Raw genomic sequence first — 16,087 nt, forward strand, 5'->3', positions numbered from 1 at the left:
ACACACACACACACACACGCACGCAAGCACACGTCATAATTCATGAGTATGAAATCCTTCAATTGCCAAAGAACAAAAAAGGAAAAGACCAAAACTTAAAAAAAAAAAAATCCACAAACATATATGTTTGAGGTCATACGGTATCACTCTTTCCTCAAGCTGGTAGTGCTTCAGTTTTGTTTCTTTCCACGTGTCTTTTTTTTTTTTTACAAAAGCAGCAGAATAAGGAGTAGGAGTGAGAGGAGTGAGTGGGTGCTGCTGACTGCTGCGGCTTGGTTGTAAACACGAGGTGTCCTCGGGGAGTTCTGCTTCAGTTTACTGGGAGGCAGCGCCTTTAAATCCTCCAGAGCGCCGTAAGCTGCCAGAGAGAACTCAGGGTCCCCTGTGGTCAGTAAGTCAAACACGCACGACTGAAAGTACACGTCCTCCACCTGCAGAGTCTCCCTACACTTGGCTGTAGCCCGTTCCACCGTGTAGGTCTGGTGAGGCGGTCGCAGAGGGCCCAGCTCTGCATTGGTGCTCTGACCGGTACCTGAAGGGCGGGGTTGCGTGCCCTGACGGCCCAGCGTGTGCTCTTTGATGAGCTCATTGCGCGGGCAACCGTGCAGGCAGAGCTGCAGACCGCCACTGTCTTCTGAAAAGTCCAGGGTGTCCTCTGGCACGCGGATGGCAAAGGTCAGGTAGCTGCCCACGCGCCGGACTATAATGGAAGTGCCGATGTAGCGGGCCTGGATCTTCACGTGGCGGCCTGCTCCAGAACCACCGCGCTCCACAATCATTAAGCTGCCGCTCTCACCGCCGCTGCGTGTGCCATCCTGGAAGGCCACGGGCAGATCGTCAGTGGTGGCCTGGTACACTTTCTGCTCTGTGCAGCCGTGGTACGACTTGAAGATCACTGTGATCTGAAACAGACAAATAGAACATTTTGTATTGTGACTAAGAGCATTAGCGCGTTCCGCTGCACCTCGGAACTATTAACTCTTCAAGTGTGGTGCATTACTCATTTCTTTCCAGAAATGCTACATAACCCTGGGAACAAACCCCAAAAAAATAATAGCAGGTTCAATGACAGCCACAAGGTGGCAGCAAGAAACAACTAATGTAACAGCAGCCTACAACGCTTTCATTCTCCCAGTGGTTTTCTCTCTTATCTGATGTTAATTAATCTCTAAATTCCACTGACAGCAGTCCACAAGAATGATAAAGTAAAAAAAATACCATGTTGTTGTTCACCATTACAGCCCAGTATTATTCAAAACATATAACTAATGCTGTAAATGACACAAATACCAGTTATTCTTCCTCTGCCTCACACAAAACAATTAAATTTCATAACATGACTGTTCCTCACATCCCGCTCAGTCACCTACACACATTTGTTTTCCGACTCACCTTTGAAACATTAAAACCGGAGCCCTGAGGCTGGTTCCTCACTGAGTACTGACAAAGTGGTGCCTGTGATTACATTTAAACCTGCACAGATGTTATACTGGACAGATGAATCTCTCACAGTTGAAAAAAAAAAAACTCCAGAACAGTGACACTGGAGCATATGAGCGCTCCATCCAAAAACTACAGGTTTGCCATGGGCTCCACAACGTGGAGGGTAACAATAGTAACTTTATTTATAACCCTTTCAGGATAAATACATTACTCCGACCCTCTGATCCAAATGAATTCAGGTCAGTGGTCCTGCTGAGTAGATACTCAGATAAAGTCATGAATATGCTTTATTTTCCAGAGCTCTGGACGTTCTACCAGCTCTGCTGTGCAAGCACTTTGAGCGTGATGCTCCGTTCGTGAAGCTGGGGACTGAAATGAATGAAAACAAGGTGTCCAATTTTTAAAAATAAAATCCATCCATCCATTTTCTTCCACTTTATCCGGAGTTGGGTCGTGGGGGCAGCAGCTCAAGTAAAGCTGCCCAGACTTCCCGATCCACACACACCTCCCCCAGCTCCTCCGTTGGAACCCCAAGGCGTTCCTAAGCCAGCCGAGAGATGTAGTCCCTCCAGCGTGTACTGGGTCTTAATTGTTAAATTGCAACATGAACTATACTAATGAATTCAAAAAAATTGCCTTTCTTAAAATAATAACAGAAGAGACGACGTACATTTTGTCCTCAACTCCTTCAATTTTTGAGAGATTCTATTGTTTTTTTTGTTTGTTTTTTTTTATCCAGAAGTGCGCTGAACGTGCAGCAAGCACAGTGCAAGACTGTTAACGTGCATGTGCAGCTGCTTGAACCGCCACTTAGACTGTGATATTACCTCGATTCTACCGGAATGATATAGTTATCCCTTTAAAAACAAGTCGCCATATCACAAAATCATAATTTTGTAAACTTTGCAATTAATCTGTGGTTCACATATATGCCGAACGGTGGGGGAGACAGTCTGTACGGCTCACAGATCAACTATGGTCCTTACACCACTTGTATGTCGCCAATCACATGACAATGATGCATTTTGCAATTATATAAGCTACCTCAGTAAAGATGGCAACAATGACGTTTAATATTCAAGAATAAAAGCAGTTTAACATGCCTACTTTCAATTACATACATAATTGTGGCTAAATACAAGACATGATGAAGGATTCTGCAATGAAGCTGAAACAACTCATCTGATTCAGTTGACCAAGAAGTTGCTCTCCAATTATTATTCTTTTTTTCCACATTATTCCATATTTACAAAGAAAGCTAAAAAGTTAATTATTTGACCAAAGGGGTGAAAAAACATTCCACCCCACGGCAGTGGAGGAAAATGTTGGAGGGAGCGTTAATCACTACCATATGACCACCCATGTGTTAAAGGTGGAGCACTCAACCACGTCTGTGCTTCAACACCACTGCAGGACTCCCTCCTCTTTGTCTCCTCATAGATCTGAGGGAGCTGCAGCACAAAAGGAATTCCACAGGCTAGAGAAGCACCATGAAATGACGACTAAGTCACGTGTTTAAGCTAGCAAGCACTCAGCCTGCTCACACAGTCCGTTAGCTACAAACATGCATGTGTAAAAGTATTCATTTGTAATACAGACACTGGAACTGACACTGAGGTTAAAACAGAGTACTGACGGTGGAAAAATGTTAAAAGCGCTGAGTACTAGTTGTGTAACGGTTCATAGTTGAGCCGTGACAGCTGCCCATGGCACGCATGTGAAATGCAGATTTATTGCCAAGTTTACATAAGAATGTGAAACACAGATTTATTGTCATGGTGATGTGTTTAAAGTCATAACTATGTAAACTGCGATGCAGTGGAATTAAAGTGTGAACAGAAAAAAAATGAATTGTGCATTTATTGTGAACGGAGACTCTTAAAAACAAACAGCCTCTGCTGCCTTGTGCTCCACTTGAGGCAGCATGCTGAAAGCTTGCCACATTTCTGGTTCCAAAGATTCTGCCCAAAACATCAGGAACTGAGGACAAAGTGTCTGCTGCCTTTTCCCTGAGCAATCATGAGCCCACTAAACTGAGCACTGGTGGAGTTGATGTGGCTGAGAGCTGAGCACAGGGAAGAAAAAAAAAAACTTGTCCTGACTTTTGCCAAGTAGTGTGCCTGCTTGGGAGAACACATTTAAAATATTTATTAGCAGTGATGAAAGTGGGCCATGGAAAAAAAAAAGAACATTTCTGGCAAGGGTCAAAGGCCTGAAGCCCCTGGTGGGGGTCTGTGGAGATCTCCCCCAGAAAAATCTGAAATCTCAGATCCATTCTGCTGCATTTTCAGGTCTATTTCCCCCCCCCAAAAAAATCTCTTTTTTTCTTGGGTCAGGTCAAGTTTTCCACCCCAGTCTTTCCCAGTGGTGGGCACAGTTCAGCTAATCCAACAGCAGATAATTATCGAAGCTAATGTTTTTGCTATCGGATTAGCGTTTCAGGTAAGTTTTAAAACCATCCTCGGACCAATTATCTTCCAATAAATTTAGTTCCGATAACTTTCAGTCCGCTAACATTTTCTTTGCTGGTAAAGTTTAACGGTCAAAAACATTTGTAAACCCTAAAATCAAACATTTTCGTCTGTTTGTTGTGTGTTTATAGCCACTGAGCAGACTGGCTGCCTGTCGTTTGGTGATGGCGTCATCATTAAGAGCAAAACGTGATTGGCCGGTCGACGCAGGGAGCATTGTGGGTAGTGTAGTTCAGGTTCACTTTGGACGTTACAGTGACTTGTCCACTCGACACAAAAACAAAACAGACTAATTTTGACATTATTTTATTTTATTCCTTTGTGGGTGTAATTTAATCGCTAAGACTCGGTGGGGGAGAGGAGCTCTCACAACGCAGCTGGGTGATTCTTAGACTACGGGCACTTATTATGTCCTTTGATCATATTGTATGAAAAACAGAAAAAGGGGAAATTTCACACTTTTATAGTTATCTTTACAATTAAAGTGTTTTAAGAAATTTGTTCTAGTAGTCTATAATGACTTTTTCACCTTTTTTCAGCATCATTATATGCAAATATTGCCGTTTTGTGCTTGTCCCACACCCAGACTTTTGATCTTCAATGATAAAAATGAATGGTAAAAAAATGTTTTTTCTAATGTTTTAAAATATCTCTGAATAAAATATCAGTAAAATAATCAAAACATAATTGGGGATATTCAATGTCATGTAACTGTTGTGATTTTTTTAAACAAAATGTAGTTGTCCCACACTATTGCCGTAATTTCCACCACAACACTGTAATGTCCCTTTAAACAGTTTGTATGAAAGATTGTTTGGGTAGTTTCTATGGAGATAAACAGTGACATCAGAGCACATGTATATAGCGCCAAATCACAACAAACAGTTGCCCCAAGGCGCTTTATATTGTAAGGCAATGGTGTGGTGGAAATTACATTTATAAGGCCAATAGTGCCCGTAGTTAAAGAATCACCCAGCTGTGTGTACAGAGGGAGGGACTTTTCTTCATGTTTAGACACTGTTTTGGATTTAAAACATGGATTATTTATTCAGATAAATCCCACTGAAACTAACAGGTAAGAATTAATATTTACTACGTGTATTTTACTCTGCCAATCAATGTATTAATGGATGTATTTTGGTTGTTTAAGCCGCAGGGATCAAAGTGTGTGAAAAAAGCGGCAGCTTTTAGTTCGTAAATGACGGTGTATATAATACTGAGATAAACTGTGACTTCTAATACTGTGTTTTACTGCTTTTGAAAGATGACAGTGTTTGGGGTTTTATTTTCTTTATCCAATCATTTTTTGTGCGTTCTTTTTGTGTTTGTGATCCTTGAATTTACTCAGCAGCCCCCGTGGCTCTTAAAGTGAAACTGGTTTATCTGAAGCCGACAGTGTAATCTGATGTGGCCGCGTCCAAATCAATACTAATAGTTAGCAGTTATCTGTAATAAAGATCATTTTTTGGACAGTTTATCGGTTTATCGTCATAAAAGATAACTTTTCAGTCTGATTAATGGTTATCGAAGCTAACTTTTTGGTTAGCTGTGCCCACCACTGGTCTTTCCACACAACTTGTATTGTGTTACCAGCCTTTAATCCAAAAACATACATTGCGGTTCAGAAAAGTACACAGTAAATGACAACTGAAAGAACAAAAACAAAAACAAAAAAAAATAATAATACAATAACATGCTTTTGGAGGGCGGTATGCATTTTCAGAGACCCAACGTTCATGCCCAGTCGCCCAAAATGACAGATATTCGCCCGAGTTAGACTCAGAAAATGCATACCGCATGACAACTGCATGTTATTTGCATTATTATCACTTACTGAGATACACAACACGTGGAATCACATCAACAATATTTAATGTCATTTCAAAACGCACGACACCAAGCAAAAACGCATACATAAAAAGTTGGCTCACTTTAACTGTTGTTGTGTTGGCTGGTGCGCGCTGCTCTCCAAATTCACCAGTGCGTCCTTTATCAAGCTGGTTGCTTTGGCTGCTATTCATTGTTGGACTATCCATGAGAAAATCATCTGTAATATCCATATTGGGACCAACACACACTTTTCTCCTTTTCATCTGCGGACAGTTCTTGGGCTGCGTGCTATGACATCATCAGTTTATGTACAGCGGGTGGGTATTGGGATACCCGCCCGTTACTGCAGGCAGGTATAGCCAGGTAGCGTAAATGTAAATCAATGCTATCGGCCCAGCAACGCCTCAGTAAGTGATAATAATTCTCACTATCAATTCAAATGGATCAATTGGAGTATTTATGGTACATTAATGCATCAACTTGTTAAATCTTCATTCACTTCTCAATTTTCCTAGTTTTGGCAGGAGCGTTGGAGCTATTGATACTCTTTTTCAAATTCTTGGTCACCTTAAAATCCTTATAAATGTGTTTTTACTTCAAGATTAATTTCTGATTACTGTACATTTTTAAGTTAACACTTTTCTTACATTAGAAAACTTGTAAATAAATAGTTTTAATAACAATAAAAAAGATTCTTTAGGAAGCTTTGATGTTCATTTGTAAATTAAAACCAAAATTTATCTGTTGAGATAATTTCTTGATTAACATAATGCACCTTGGGCATTTATTTTTAAACAAATAAAAGCAGGAAAAGTAATGTGTACATTAAATAAAAAGAATTATGAAACTGCACTGTGCTATTTTCTTTGATTACTTGATAGTTAAAAAATCTAAGTTATTTATAGTTGAGACTTTTCTTGCTGTTATGGCATTAACAATTTAAAATCTGTGTATCTTTATGTGGTAAAAAGAGAAAAGAGAGTGGCTATACGTTCAATAAAGTAAATATGCGAACATATACGCCCAACCACAACCGACCAATGAGCGCGCTTGTAAGCTCACTTCCAGTTTCAACAGGGGAGGGAAAAAAGGCAGATATTTTTTTGCCGGCTGCGGGAGGGTTCGCAGCCTGTGGAGGGGCTGTGATCTGAAGCGGTTCTGTTTGGCTCTTCACATCCAGGGAACAGTGTCAAACTAACACCATCTTACAGCCAACAAGCAGCACTTTGTTCAAAAACTGTTTCGTTGTCGTTAACAGGTTTCCGTTCAAAATGCTTATGAAGTTTGTCTGTTTTGATCCATTGCGGTATTGTCGCAGTAATTAAACACAACGCTGTTAAATGTGTGAAAACATACGCCACAACAGAGCCTTAAAGAGTGGTGTAAAAAATGTAGTTTAGATGAACAAAATATGTCAAATACACTATCACAGTTGGGCGATTAAAATAAGACATTATATTTATCTGCCCAAAGGTTCTGCATGTAATGTTCAATGTATGGCTTATCTGCCCTAACGGTTGGGCAAATAAGATATGACATTATATTTATTTGCCCAACAGTTGGGCGTGTAATGTTCAATGTATGACTTATCTGCCCAACGGTTGGGCCTATAGCCTTTGCCTAAAAAAAATAATTTTGATCTAAAAAATTTTGATATTTATTAATTACTTTTTATTATTTTGACAAAGGCTATTTTTTATTCACTGGAACTGTTCAAGCTGCAATTTAATATAACAATTAAGGATTTTATTTTTTTAAAAAGGACACCTTGTTTTCATTTATTTAATTTAAAAAAGGAACGCAAACAAGCAAAGTGATATTGTGTTGGACAGGAATACGGTTGAGCATTTGGAAGATTCAATTGCCCATCACCAATGGCTGACCGAAATCACAATGTGGAGCCACCATCTTGATGCCACACCTCCCTGCCTGCCATACACCAGTTCCACAATCCCACTACTGTAACACTACAAGATATTTATTTGTTCACATCACAGAGTTTCTTGGAGATCAAAGTGAGCACTGATGACTATGTACTTTAAGGTGTGTCAGCCAAAGACTGTACAAATGAGGGATGGGGGATGGTGGAAAGTCTTTATAGCTCAGACATGATGTAGTCAACATGAATCAAGGCAGGCTGATGACTGCGCTCCAGCAATGTGAGCTGCTGGTCAGCCTGGTGGCCACAGTGGTATGCAAGGAGTGACTAGCTTTACTGCCACTCTCAGAAAAAAAATTATGTGCCAAAAAATTAATTGGAGATATCAAGAAGAGTTTGCCTGCCTGGAGTTATGCAGACATGCGAGGGGGACTATGGATAAATGACTTGGAGTGGTGGACGAGGTAGCTTAGCTACACTGAGCACCACTAGGCAACAGCTGCTTTGGACATTCACCTGAGTGTGCTGTTACTCAGCCTGTTAGGGAAGCTTTGTAATGATAAAGAAATAGTCATTCAATTTTAAAGAGCATAATTCGAAGTACATACCAAGTACACCACCCAAAACCCCCAATGATTTAATTGCCCATCACAATGTAACATTGTGATTTTCCAATTAAGAAGACATCGCCCAACCCAGACAGGACAGTGCTGATTCACAAAGGACTGTATTTAGGGCTGCAGCTATCGATTATTTTAGTAATTGAGTATTCTATCGATTATTCTGGTGATTATTCAAGTAATCGGATAAAAATTACTTTTGCATTTTTAAACAACATCAATAGTCCAGGGCTCTCCCTAAGGAATGGCACAATGTCGCTGCACCACCACGCAGATTGTCAAATTTAGTGTATCCCTTTCTGTTTTCGTGGGTAACTATTTATTATTTCACGTCTGTACAAGTTTTGGATCTTTCCCAGTGTCAGGAGCTCAGGACTCCCCTGACACAGGACCATAACCGCAGGTGGTCGGTGTAATCCTCAGTCAGTCAGGCTGCACGTGAACGTGAGCACAGCCTGTGGAAAAACTGGGCTCTGGACGGGATGCGACGATTTAACCAAACTGACTCCAAATGACTAAATTAAGTACTTTTATTTATTTTTGGAAATGCGCTCCATTCTCAAAACAGTACATGAAGCACTCTCTCTCCCTCCCTCCTCCGTCTCTTTAGAATGCTGAAACAATAAATAAGGGATGTTTAAATACGTTTGTGAGTACTGGGCATTTTTTGGGGGGGGTGGGGGGGGTGGGCACATACCATGGACTCTGAACTTTAAGATCTGATGTTACGAGCCCTGACGAGGCAGCAGTGCTTCCCACTGTACATCTGCAAAGGCAAGTGCCGTTTGCGTTTACCGTTTTGAGAACGGCGCGCATTTCCGAAGATAAATAAAAGTACTTATTTAGTCATATTTGGAGTCAGTTTCACTTTAAATGCACATTTCAGATGACAAGCGTGGTCCCGCTTTCTCTTAAAAGTGTTTATTTTACTCTTTTGTGTCACATTGGAAAGCTGTAGCTTTTGGTGCTACAGATTAGCTCTTACACGGCTTGTGCATGCTCTAGTCTTCTTCTGATTTTTTTTTCTGAGGAGAGGACGTTGCAGTGCCACACACAGGCCTGGCATATGCACTACAACGGAGCTTCAAGGCACAGAATTTGCCTCGAATACTTTTTGTAATGGAATTATTCGAGTTACTCGACTAATCGTTTCACCCCTAACTGCATTTAAATCTTAAACTGCTTGTATTGGACAAAACCCAGTCAGTACATGAAACGTTACTGCATATTTACAATATAAAATGGAATAAATAGCCAAATCATCATAATTAAGGGGCTGATGTGAGGATATCCTGCTTTTGTTGTTGTTAAATTACCTAAACAAGCAGCAGTCACAGTTGTGACCATCAGACATTACAAATGAAAGAAAGTGATATGCAAATTTGAAGAGACAGAGAAGGAAGAAGTTCCTGCTTCTGTTACATTCATATAAAACCTTTCCACAGTTGCAGCTTTTAGTCAGAAAACACCTATTTATTGCTCTGATTAACCTCATTTCTATGTGGAAAACATGTGTCTTTTAAAACAACACCTGCTCTGAATTTAGCATCCACTAAGCATCTAGCAGGTGACAGACATGTATTTAGGACATTACAAGTTGCTTTTTCAATTGATCTGGTGCATCAAAGTTCACCAGATGTGAAAGGGTTTCTCCACATTGTATGTTATTTTAATGTGATGAGTTACAAGACAATAACACTTACTGTTTTTGAGTTGTCATGTTAAACTAGAGAGGATGGACTTACTTATCTATCTATTCATTTCCTGCTTTTACACGGTACATGCCTAGGCTTTTCCGATGCCTAGCAATATTAGTTCTGAGCAGGTAACTGATTAGGATCAACGGTTTTAGTTTCCAGTCCTGTAAATCCTATTTACCTTGTTTGTTGCAGTAGCGCTGGATCCTAGGACAACAGGCACATTGGTCACCTGTACTGACAGGAAGCGGTTATCAATCAGAGGCCACGCCCCTTCCACCTTGCAGGTCTGAAATTCATCTCTGAAAGTCCGTAGGTGGGGATCTCCAAATAATCCACAATGGGCATACTTCTGCTGACCAGCTGAATCTGACATGAGGGCCCGATTCTCATAGTTGCACAGCTCTAATACAGCTGGCCGGGACGTACTAGGGAGCTTGGCTGAGGAGGTGGGTCCATCACTGGAGCAGTTATGCTGAGAGAATAACTCCTTAATGCGGAAGACAGCGGAGTGGTAGACGAGGTCGCCCCTGCAGCTCCGTGCCTGTCGGCGGGTGCACAGAGCATAGGCACGCAACGCGATGCAGTAGTCTACATCCAGAGCTACGTCCTCCTGCAGACCACTAGAGGGTGATGTCGAAGCCACATACTCTGCATTACAACGCTGGATTCGACACTGCTGGCAGTGAGCTGCAAAGTAAAAAGAAAAAGATAGTCAGTATTTCATTTCCATATTAAGACTTTATTGCAGAATTAGAGTAAGACTTATAATACATATTCTGGAAGTCACATTTTTCTCCCTTGAAAAGGTATTTAAATTTTCGGGCAAAAATGAAGATTGGTAGGCAAAACTGAGAACTGCTACAGACTTTTAAGGGTCTGCTTTGTTGCTGCAGGTAATAAAGTGAAATTTTTGTGTGGGCCGCTGAAGAGGAGGTACTGCTGGCCCACCACCAGAGATTGGTGGTGTGATTGTCTGTATTTCGTTGTGCACATTCACAACAGTAAATTGTTGTTTTTGGCTCATCCATTGTCCATTCATTTACGCCCCTGTTGTGAGTCCGTGTCACTACACTTTCCCAACAGGATATCTCGGCCAACGTCATGGATTCCGAGGGGTGTCAACCATCGGTTGAACAACCAATGGAAGAGCAGGGTGCACAGGCGCCAGCAGGAGACGTGGTAGGTGAGTTGCAGAAAATCCTCACCGCCTTCACTGCTCAGTTGGATTTAATGACCGAGCAGAACGTCATACTCAATCGTAGGATGGAGGCTCTCACCGCACGGGTGGAAGCGCATACAGGGCGCGGCTGCAGCTCCTCCTCCTGCTGTCCTGGGGCCAAATATAGACATTCCAATGGTCGTTCAACGAACCCCCCCACCATCCCCTGAAGCATACATAAGTCCCCCAGAGCCGTACGGAGGCTGTGTGGAAACGTGCGCAGACTTCTTAATGCAGTGTTCGCTCGTCTTTTCACAGCGTCCCGTTATGTACGCGTTGGACTCCAGCCGGGTGGCTTATGTGATTAATTTGCTTCGAGGTGAGGCACGCTCCTGGGCTACGGCACTCTGGGAGCAGAATTCACGGCTTCTATCGATATATACTGAGTTTATGAGGGAGTTCAGACTGGTGTTCGATCACCCAAATAGAGGCGAAAACGCTTCAACAGTGCTACTGTCGATGAGACAGGGGCGTCAGAGTGCAGCCGAGTATGCAGTCAACTTCCGCATCGCGGCTGCAAGGTCCGGCTGGAATACTGCTGCACTCCGCGCCGCCTTTGTAAATGGACTGTCTTTGGTCCTAAAGGAGCATCTGGTGGCTAAGGACAAGCCGCGGGATTTAGACGGGCTTATCAACCTGGTCATACGATTAGACAATCGATTAGAAGAACATCGTCGGGAGCGAGACGAAGGACGTGGCCGGGCACGAGCCGTCCCTCTCCATCCCGGGTCCGAAAAGGCGCCGCCGTCCCCACGTTCCACAGCCTCAGTGCTCCGTGTGGTAACAGCTCCCCCTGCTGACGTTGCTAGGGAAACAAGCAGGGCCAAAATAAGATCAGATGACAGACTGAGAAGGTTGGCCCGCGGGGAGTGTTTTCTCTACAGCTCAAAAGAACACATACAGAAAAACTGCCCCAAACGGCCAAAACGACAACACTCGCCTTTAGAGACTGGGCTAAGGGTGGGTCACAACATTCACGTGGGACACACACGCATATCTGCACGCCTCCCAGTTACGATCCTGAGTGGGGATCTAACCCTTCAAGCCCCAGCACTGGTGGACACGGGGTCAGAAGGGAATCTGCTGGACAGCAGATGGGCAAGGGAAGTAGGGCTCCCTCTAGTGGCGCTCCCTTCACCATTGAAGGTGCGGGTGCTAGATGGCACCCTTCTTCCTTTAATCACACACAAGACACAACCAGTAACTCTGGTGGTGTCTGGGAATCATCGGGAGGAGATTGAGTTTTATGTAACTCCTTCTACCTCCCGCGTAATTTTGGGCTTCCCATGGATGATTAAACACAATCCCCGGATTGACTGGCCGTCTGGGGTTGTGGCTCAGTGGAGCGAAACCTGCCACCGGGAGTGTTTAGGATCCTCGGTTCCCCCCGGTTTGACTGCTAACGAGGAGGTAAAAGTCCCCCCCAATCTGACGGTGGTGCCTGAGGAGTACCACGATCTTGCTGACGTCTTCAGCAAAGATCTGGCACTCACGCTTCCCCCGCACCGGCCGTACAATTGCGCCATTGATCTGATCCCGGGCGTTGAGTACCCATCCAGTAGACTGTATAACCTCTCACGTCCAGAGCGCGAATCAATGGAAACCTACATCCGGGACTCGTTAGCTGCCGGGCTGATCTGGAACTCCACCTCCCCAATGGGTGCTGGTTTCTTTTCTGTGGGCAAGAAAGACGGCAGACTCCGTCCATGCATTGATTACAGAGGGCTGAATGAAATTACGGTTCGCAATCGATACCCGTTGCCCCTGTTAGATTCAGTGTTCACGCCCCTGCATGGAGCCAAAATATTCACAAAGTTGGATCTTAGAAATGCATACCACCTGGTTCGGATCCGGAAGGGAGACGAGTGGAAGACGGCATTTAACACCCCGTTAGGTCACTTTGAGTACCTGGTCATGCCGTTCGGCCTCACCAACGCCCCTGCAACGTTCCAAGCTTTGGTAAACGACATTTTGCGGGACTTCCTGCACCGATTCGTCTTCGTATACCTGGACGATATACTCATCTTTTCCCCGGATCCTGAGTCTCATGTTAAGCATGTACATCAGGTCCTGCAGCGGTTGTTGGAAAACCGGCTGTTTGTGAAGGGCAAGAAGTGCGAGTTCCACCGCACATCTTCGTCCTTCCTAAGGGTTCATAATCTCCTCCAACTCCGTCGCCCCTGATCCGGTCAAGGTTGCGGCGGTGAGAGATTGGCCCCAACCAACAAGCCGTAGGAAGCTGCAACAGTTCCTCGGCTTTGCTAACTTCTACAGGAGGTTCATTAAGGGCTACAGTAGGTGGTTAGTCCCTTGACAGGCCTGACCTCCTCCAAAGTCCCCTTCACCTGGTCGGATCGGTGCGAAGCCGCATTTAGGGAGTTGAAACGCTGGTTCTCGACTGCGCCAGTTCTGGTGCAGCCCGATCCTAATCGCCAGTTTATTGTTGAAGTGGATGCCTCTGACTCAGGGATAGGGGCCGCGCTGTCCCAGAGCAGGGAGTCCGATAAGGTCCTCCACCCCTGTGCCTATTTTTCCCACAGGTTGACCCCGGCCGAGCGAAACTATGACGTGGGCAATCGAGAACTCCTTGTGGTGAAAGAGGCTCTTGAGGAGTGGAGACACCTGTTGGAGGGAGCTGCGGTGCCATTCACGGTTTTACAATAGCCAAATAGCCAAATTGCATCTGCCACCGGCCTCTCCCCGTTTGAGGTATGTTTGGGGTACCAGCCCCCATTATTTCCACTCGTGGAGGGAGAGGTCGGGTGCCCTCAGTCCAGGCCCACCTCAGGAGGTGCCGTTGGGTGTGGCGTACTGCCCGCTCTGCCCTGCTGAAAGCCCGGATGAGGGCCAAGGTCCATGCAGACCGCCGGCGTTCCCCGGCCCCGGCATACCAGCCCGGGCAGGAGGTTTGGCTATCCACCAAGGACATCCCCCTGCAAGTGGAATCCCAAAAGCTAATGGACAGATTCATCGGACCTTTCACCATCCTCAAAGTCCTCAGTCTGGCCACAATGAAGCTGAAGCTACCAGCTTCACTGCGGATTCACCCCATCTTCCACATCTCACGCATCAAACGCTACCACACTTCACCACTCTGCACCCCCGGACCGGCGCCACCTCCTGCCCGGATCATCGACGAGGAGCCAGCATGGACAGTCCGTAGGCTCCTGGATGTCCGTCGAAAGGGCCGGGGATTCCAATATCTGGTGGACTGGGAGGGGGATGGACCTGAAGAACGCTCCTGGGTGAAGAGGAGCTTCATCCTAGACCCGGCCCTCCTGGCCGACTTCTACGACCGTCACCCTGACAAGCCAGGTCTGGCGCCAGGAGGCGCCTGTTGGGGGGGGGGGGGGTCCTGTTGTGTGGGCCGCTGAAGAGGAGGTACTGCTGGCCCACCACCAGAGGGCGCCCTGCCTGACATGCGGGCTTCAGGCACGAGAGGGCGCATCCGCCCCACGGGAGCAACTGGGAGTTTCACTTCTCACCCCGAACTGCAGTAAGTAGGAGACTGACTCTGCAGTACTGTGAACTTGTGTTAAAGGTGGAGGTGTTTTTCCCACTTTACCAAGGAGAGAACGTTTTTTGCTGACTGTTTACTGGGTGTGTACACACACACCCACCATTAACTGTTTCTGCTTCCTGCCAGTAGTACCAGGTCTGACAGCTGGAGACGGTGGCCACCTGGGGGCTCGGGACTTGGCGGCACACGTCACCTTTGTATATTGACTGCATACAAATTCTGTGATTGTATTTTGTTGTGCACATTTTTGGCTCATCCATTGTCCATTTATTTACGTCCCCTGTTGTGGGTCCGTGTCACTACACTTTCCCAACAGAAATACTGTAAACTATTACAGATAACTCAGATCTTCCTAAATGTCCTTCACCATAAAAGCATTGTACCATCAAAGTAAAACATTGGCAAGATAAAGGGCTTCTCTAACATCAAAAATTTTTCTAAAAGTAAACTTAAACATGAGCAACTTTTGTTGGGATGTTATTTAGTATCATCATATATCTGAAATGGAATCTACAACATGAGACAAAGCACAATAAACGCCTCATCCAATGCAACATGGATGAGGCGGGAACCACCCCTCTGGGCGTAGACTACGGCTGAAACGATTAGTCGAGTAATTCGAATACAAAAAATGTTTGAGGCAAATTCTGTGCCTCGAAGCTTCGTTTAACGTTGCAGTACATATGCCAGGCCTGTGTGTGGCGCTGTAATGTCCCCAGAAAAACAAACAGAAGAGGAAGAAGTACAGCAAGCGCTAATCAAATTAGCACAAAAGCTACAGCTTTCCAACGCGACAAACAGAGGGAAATAAAGCCTTTTAGGAAAACGATGATCCACGCTGACCATCTGAAATAGCTTAAGCCCCTTTCACACCGGGGATGCTCCCGGCTGCTCCCAGTTGCGCCGTGCGTCATTATGACGACGCCGCGTGGAAGCAACTCAGTGCCAAGACGATGCAGCTCAGCGCCACAACAGCGCAAGGGACGCAAAGGAGGAAGCAAGCCGGGCGCCGAAAAATTAAACCTGTTTAATTTTTTGGCGTCCTGTGCTCGACGCAGAAAGGAAGTGGTTCCAGCGCAAGTCGGGGCAAAGAGGCATAACTCAGGGCAAAGAGGCATTACCCGGCGTGACTCGAAGCCAATTGATGATTTCTGCTGTGTTCCATTGTTCCCACAGTATACGAGGTCTGTCCGTAAAGTATCGTACCTTTTTATTTTTTTCAAAAACTATATGGATTTCATTCATATGTTTTTACGTCAGACATGCTTGAACCCTCGTGCGCATGCGTGAGTTTTTCCACGCCTCTCGGTGACGTCATTCGCCTGTGAGCACGCCTTGTGGAAGGAGTGGTCCTGCCCCCTCGTCGGATTTTCATTGTCTGGAAATGGCAGAATGAAAAAGACTT

The 16,087-nt window shown here is 44.8% G+C and overlaps 1 protein-coding gene across 1 annotated transcript in view; it reads right to left on the reverse strand.

The window, feature by feature from the left end:
• Window positions 1–200: 200 nt before the first annotated feature.
• The window catches only part of rgmd (RGM domain family, member D), a 28,231-nt gene continuing 12,344 nt past the window's right edge, over window positions 201–16,087 (reverse strand). The window contains exons 2-3 of the mRNA XM_034180259.1: window positions 10,122–10,630; window positions 201–902 (exon numbers count right to left, since the gene is read on the reverse strand). Coding sequence (XP_034036150.1) covers window positions 207–902; window positions 10,122–10,630 — 1,205 coding nt within the window. The 3' untranslated portion in view covers window positions 201–206. The remainder of the gene's footprint in view (window positions 903–10,121; window positions 10,631–16,087) is intronic.

The sequence above is a fragment of the Thalassophryne amazonica genome, chromosome 10 (assembly GCF_902500255.1).
Source record: "Thalassophryne amazonica chromosome 10, fThaAma1.1, whole genome shotgun sequence".
Classification (NCBI taxonomy): Eukaryota; Metazoa; Chordata; class Actinopteri; order Batrachoidiformes; family Batrachoididae; genus Thalassophryne; species Thalassophryne amazonica.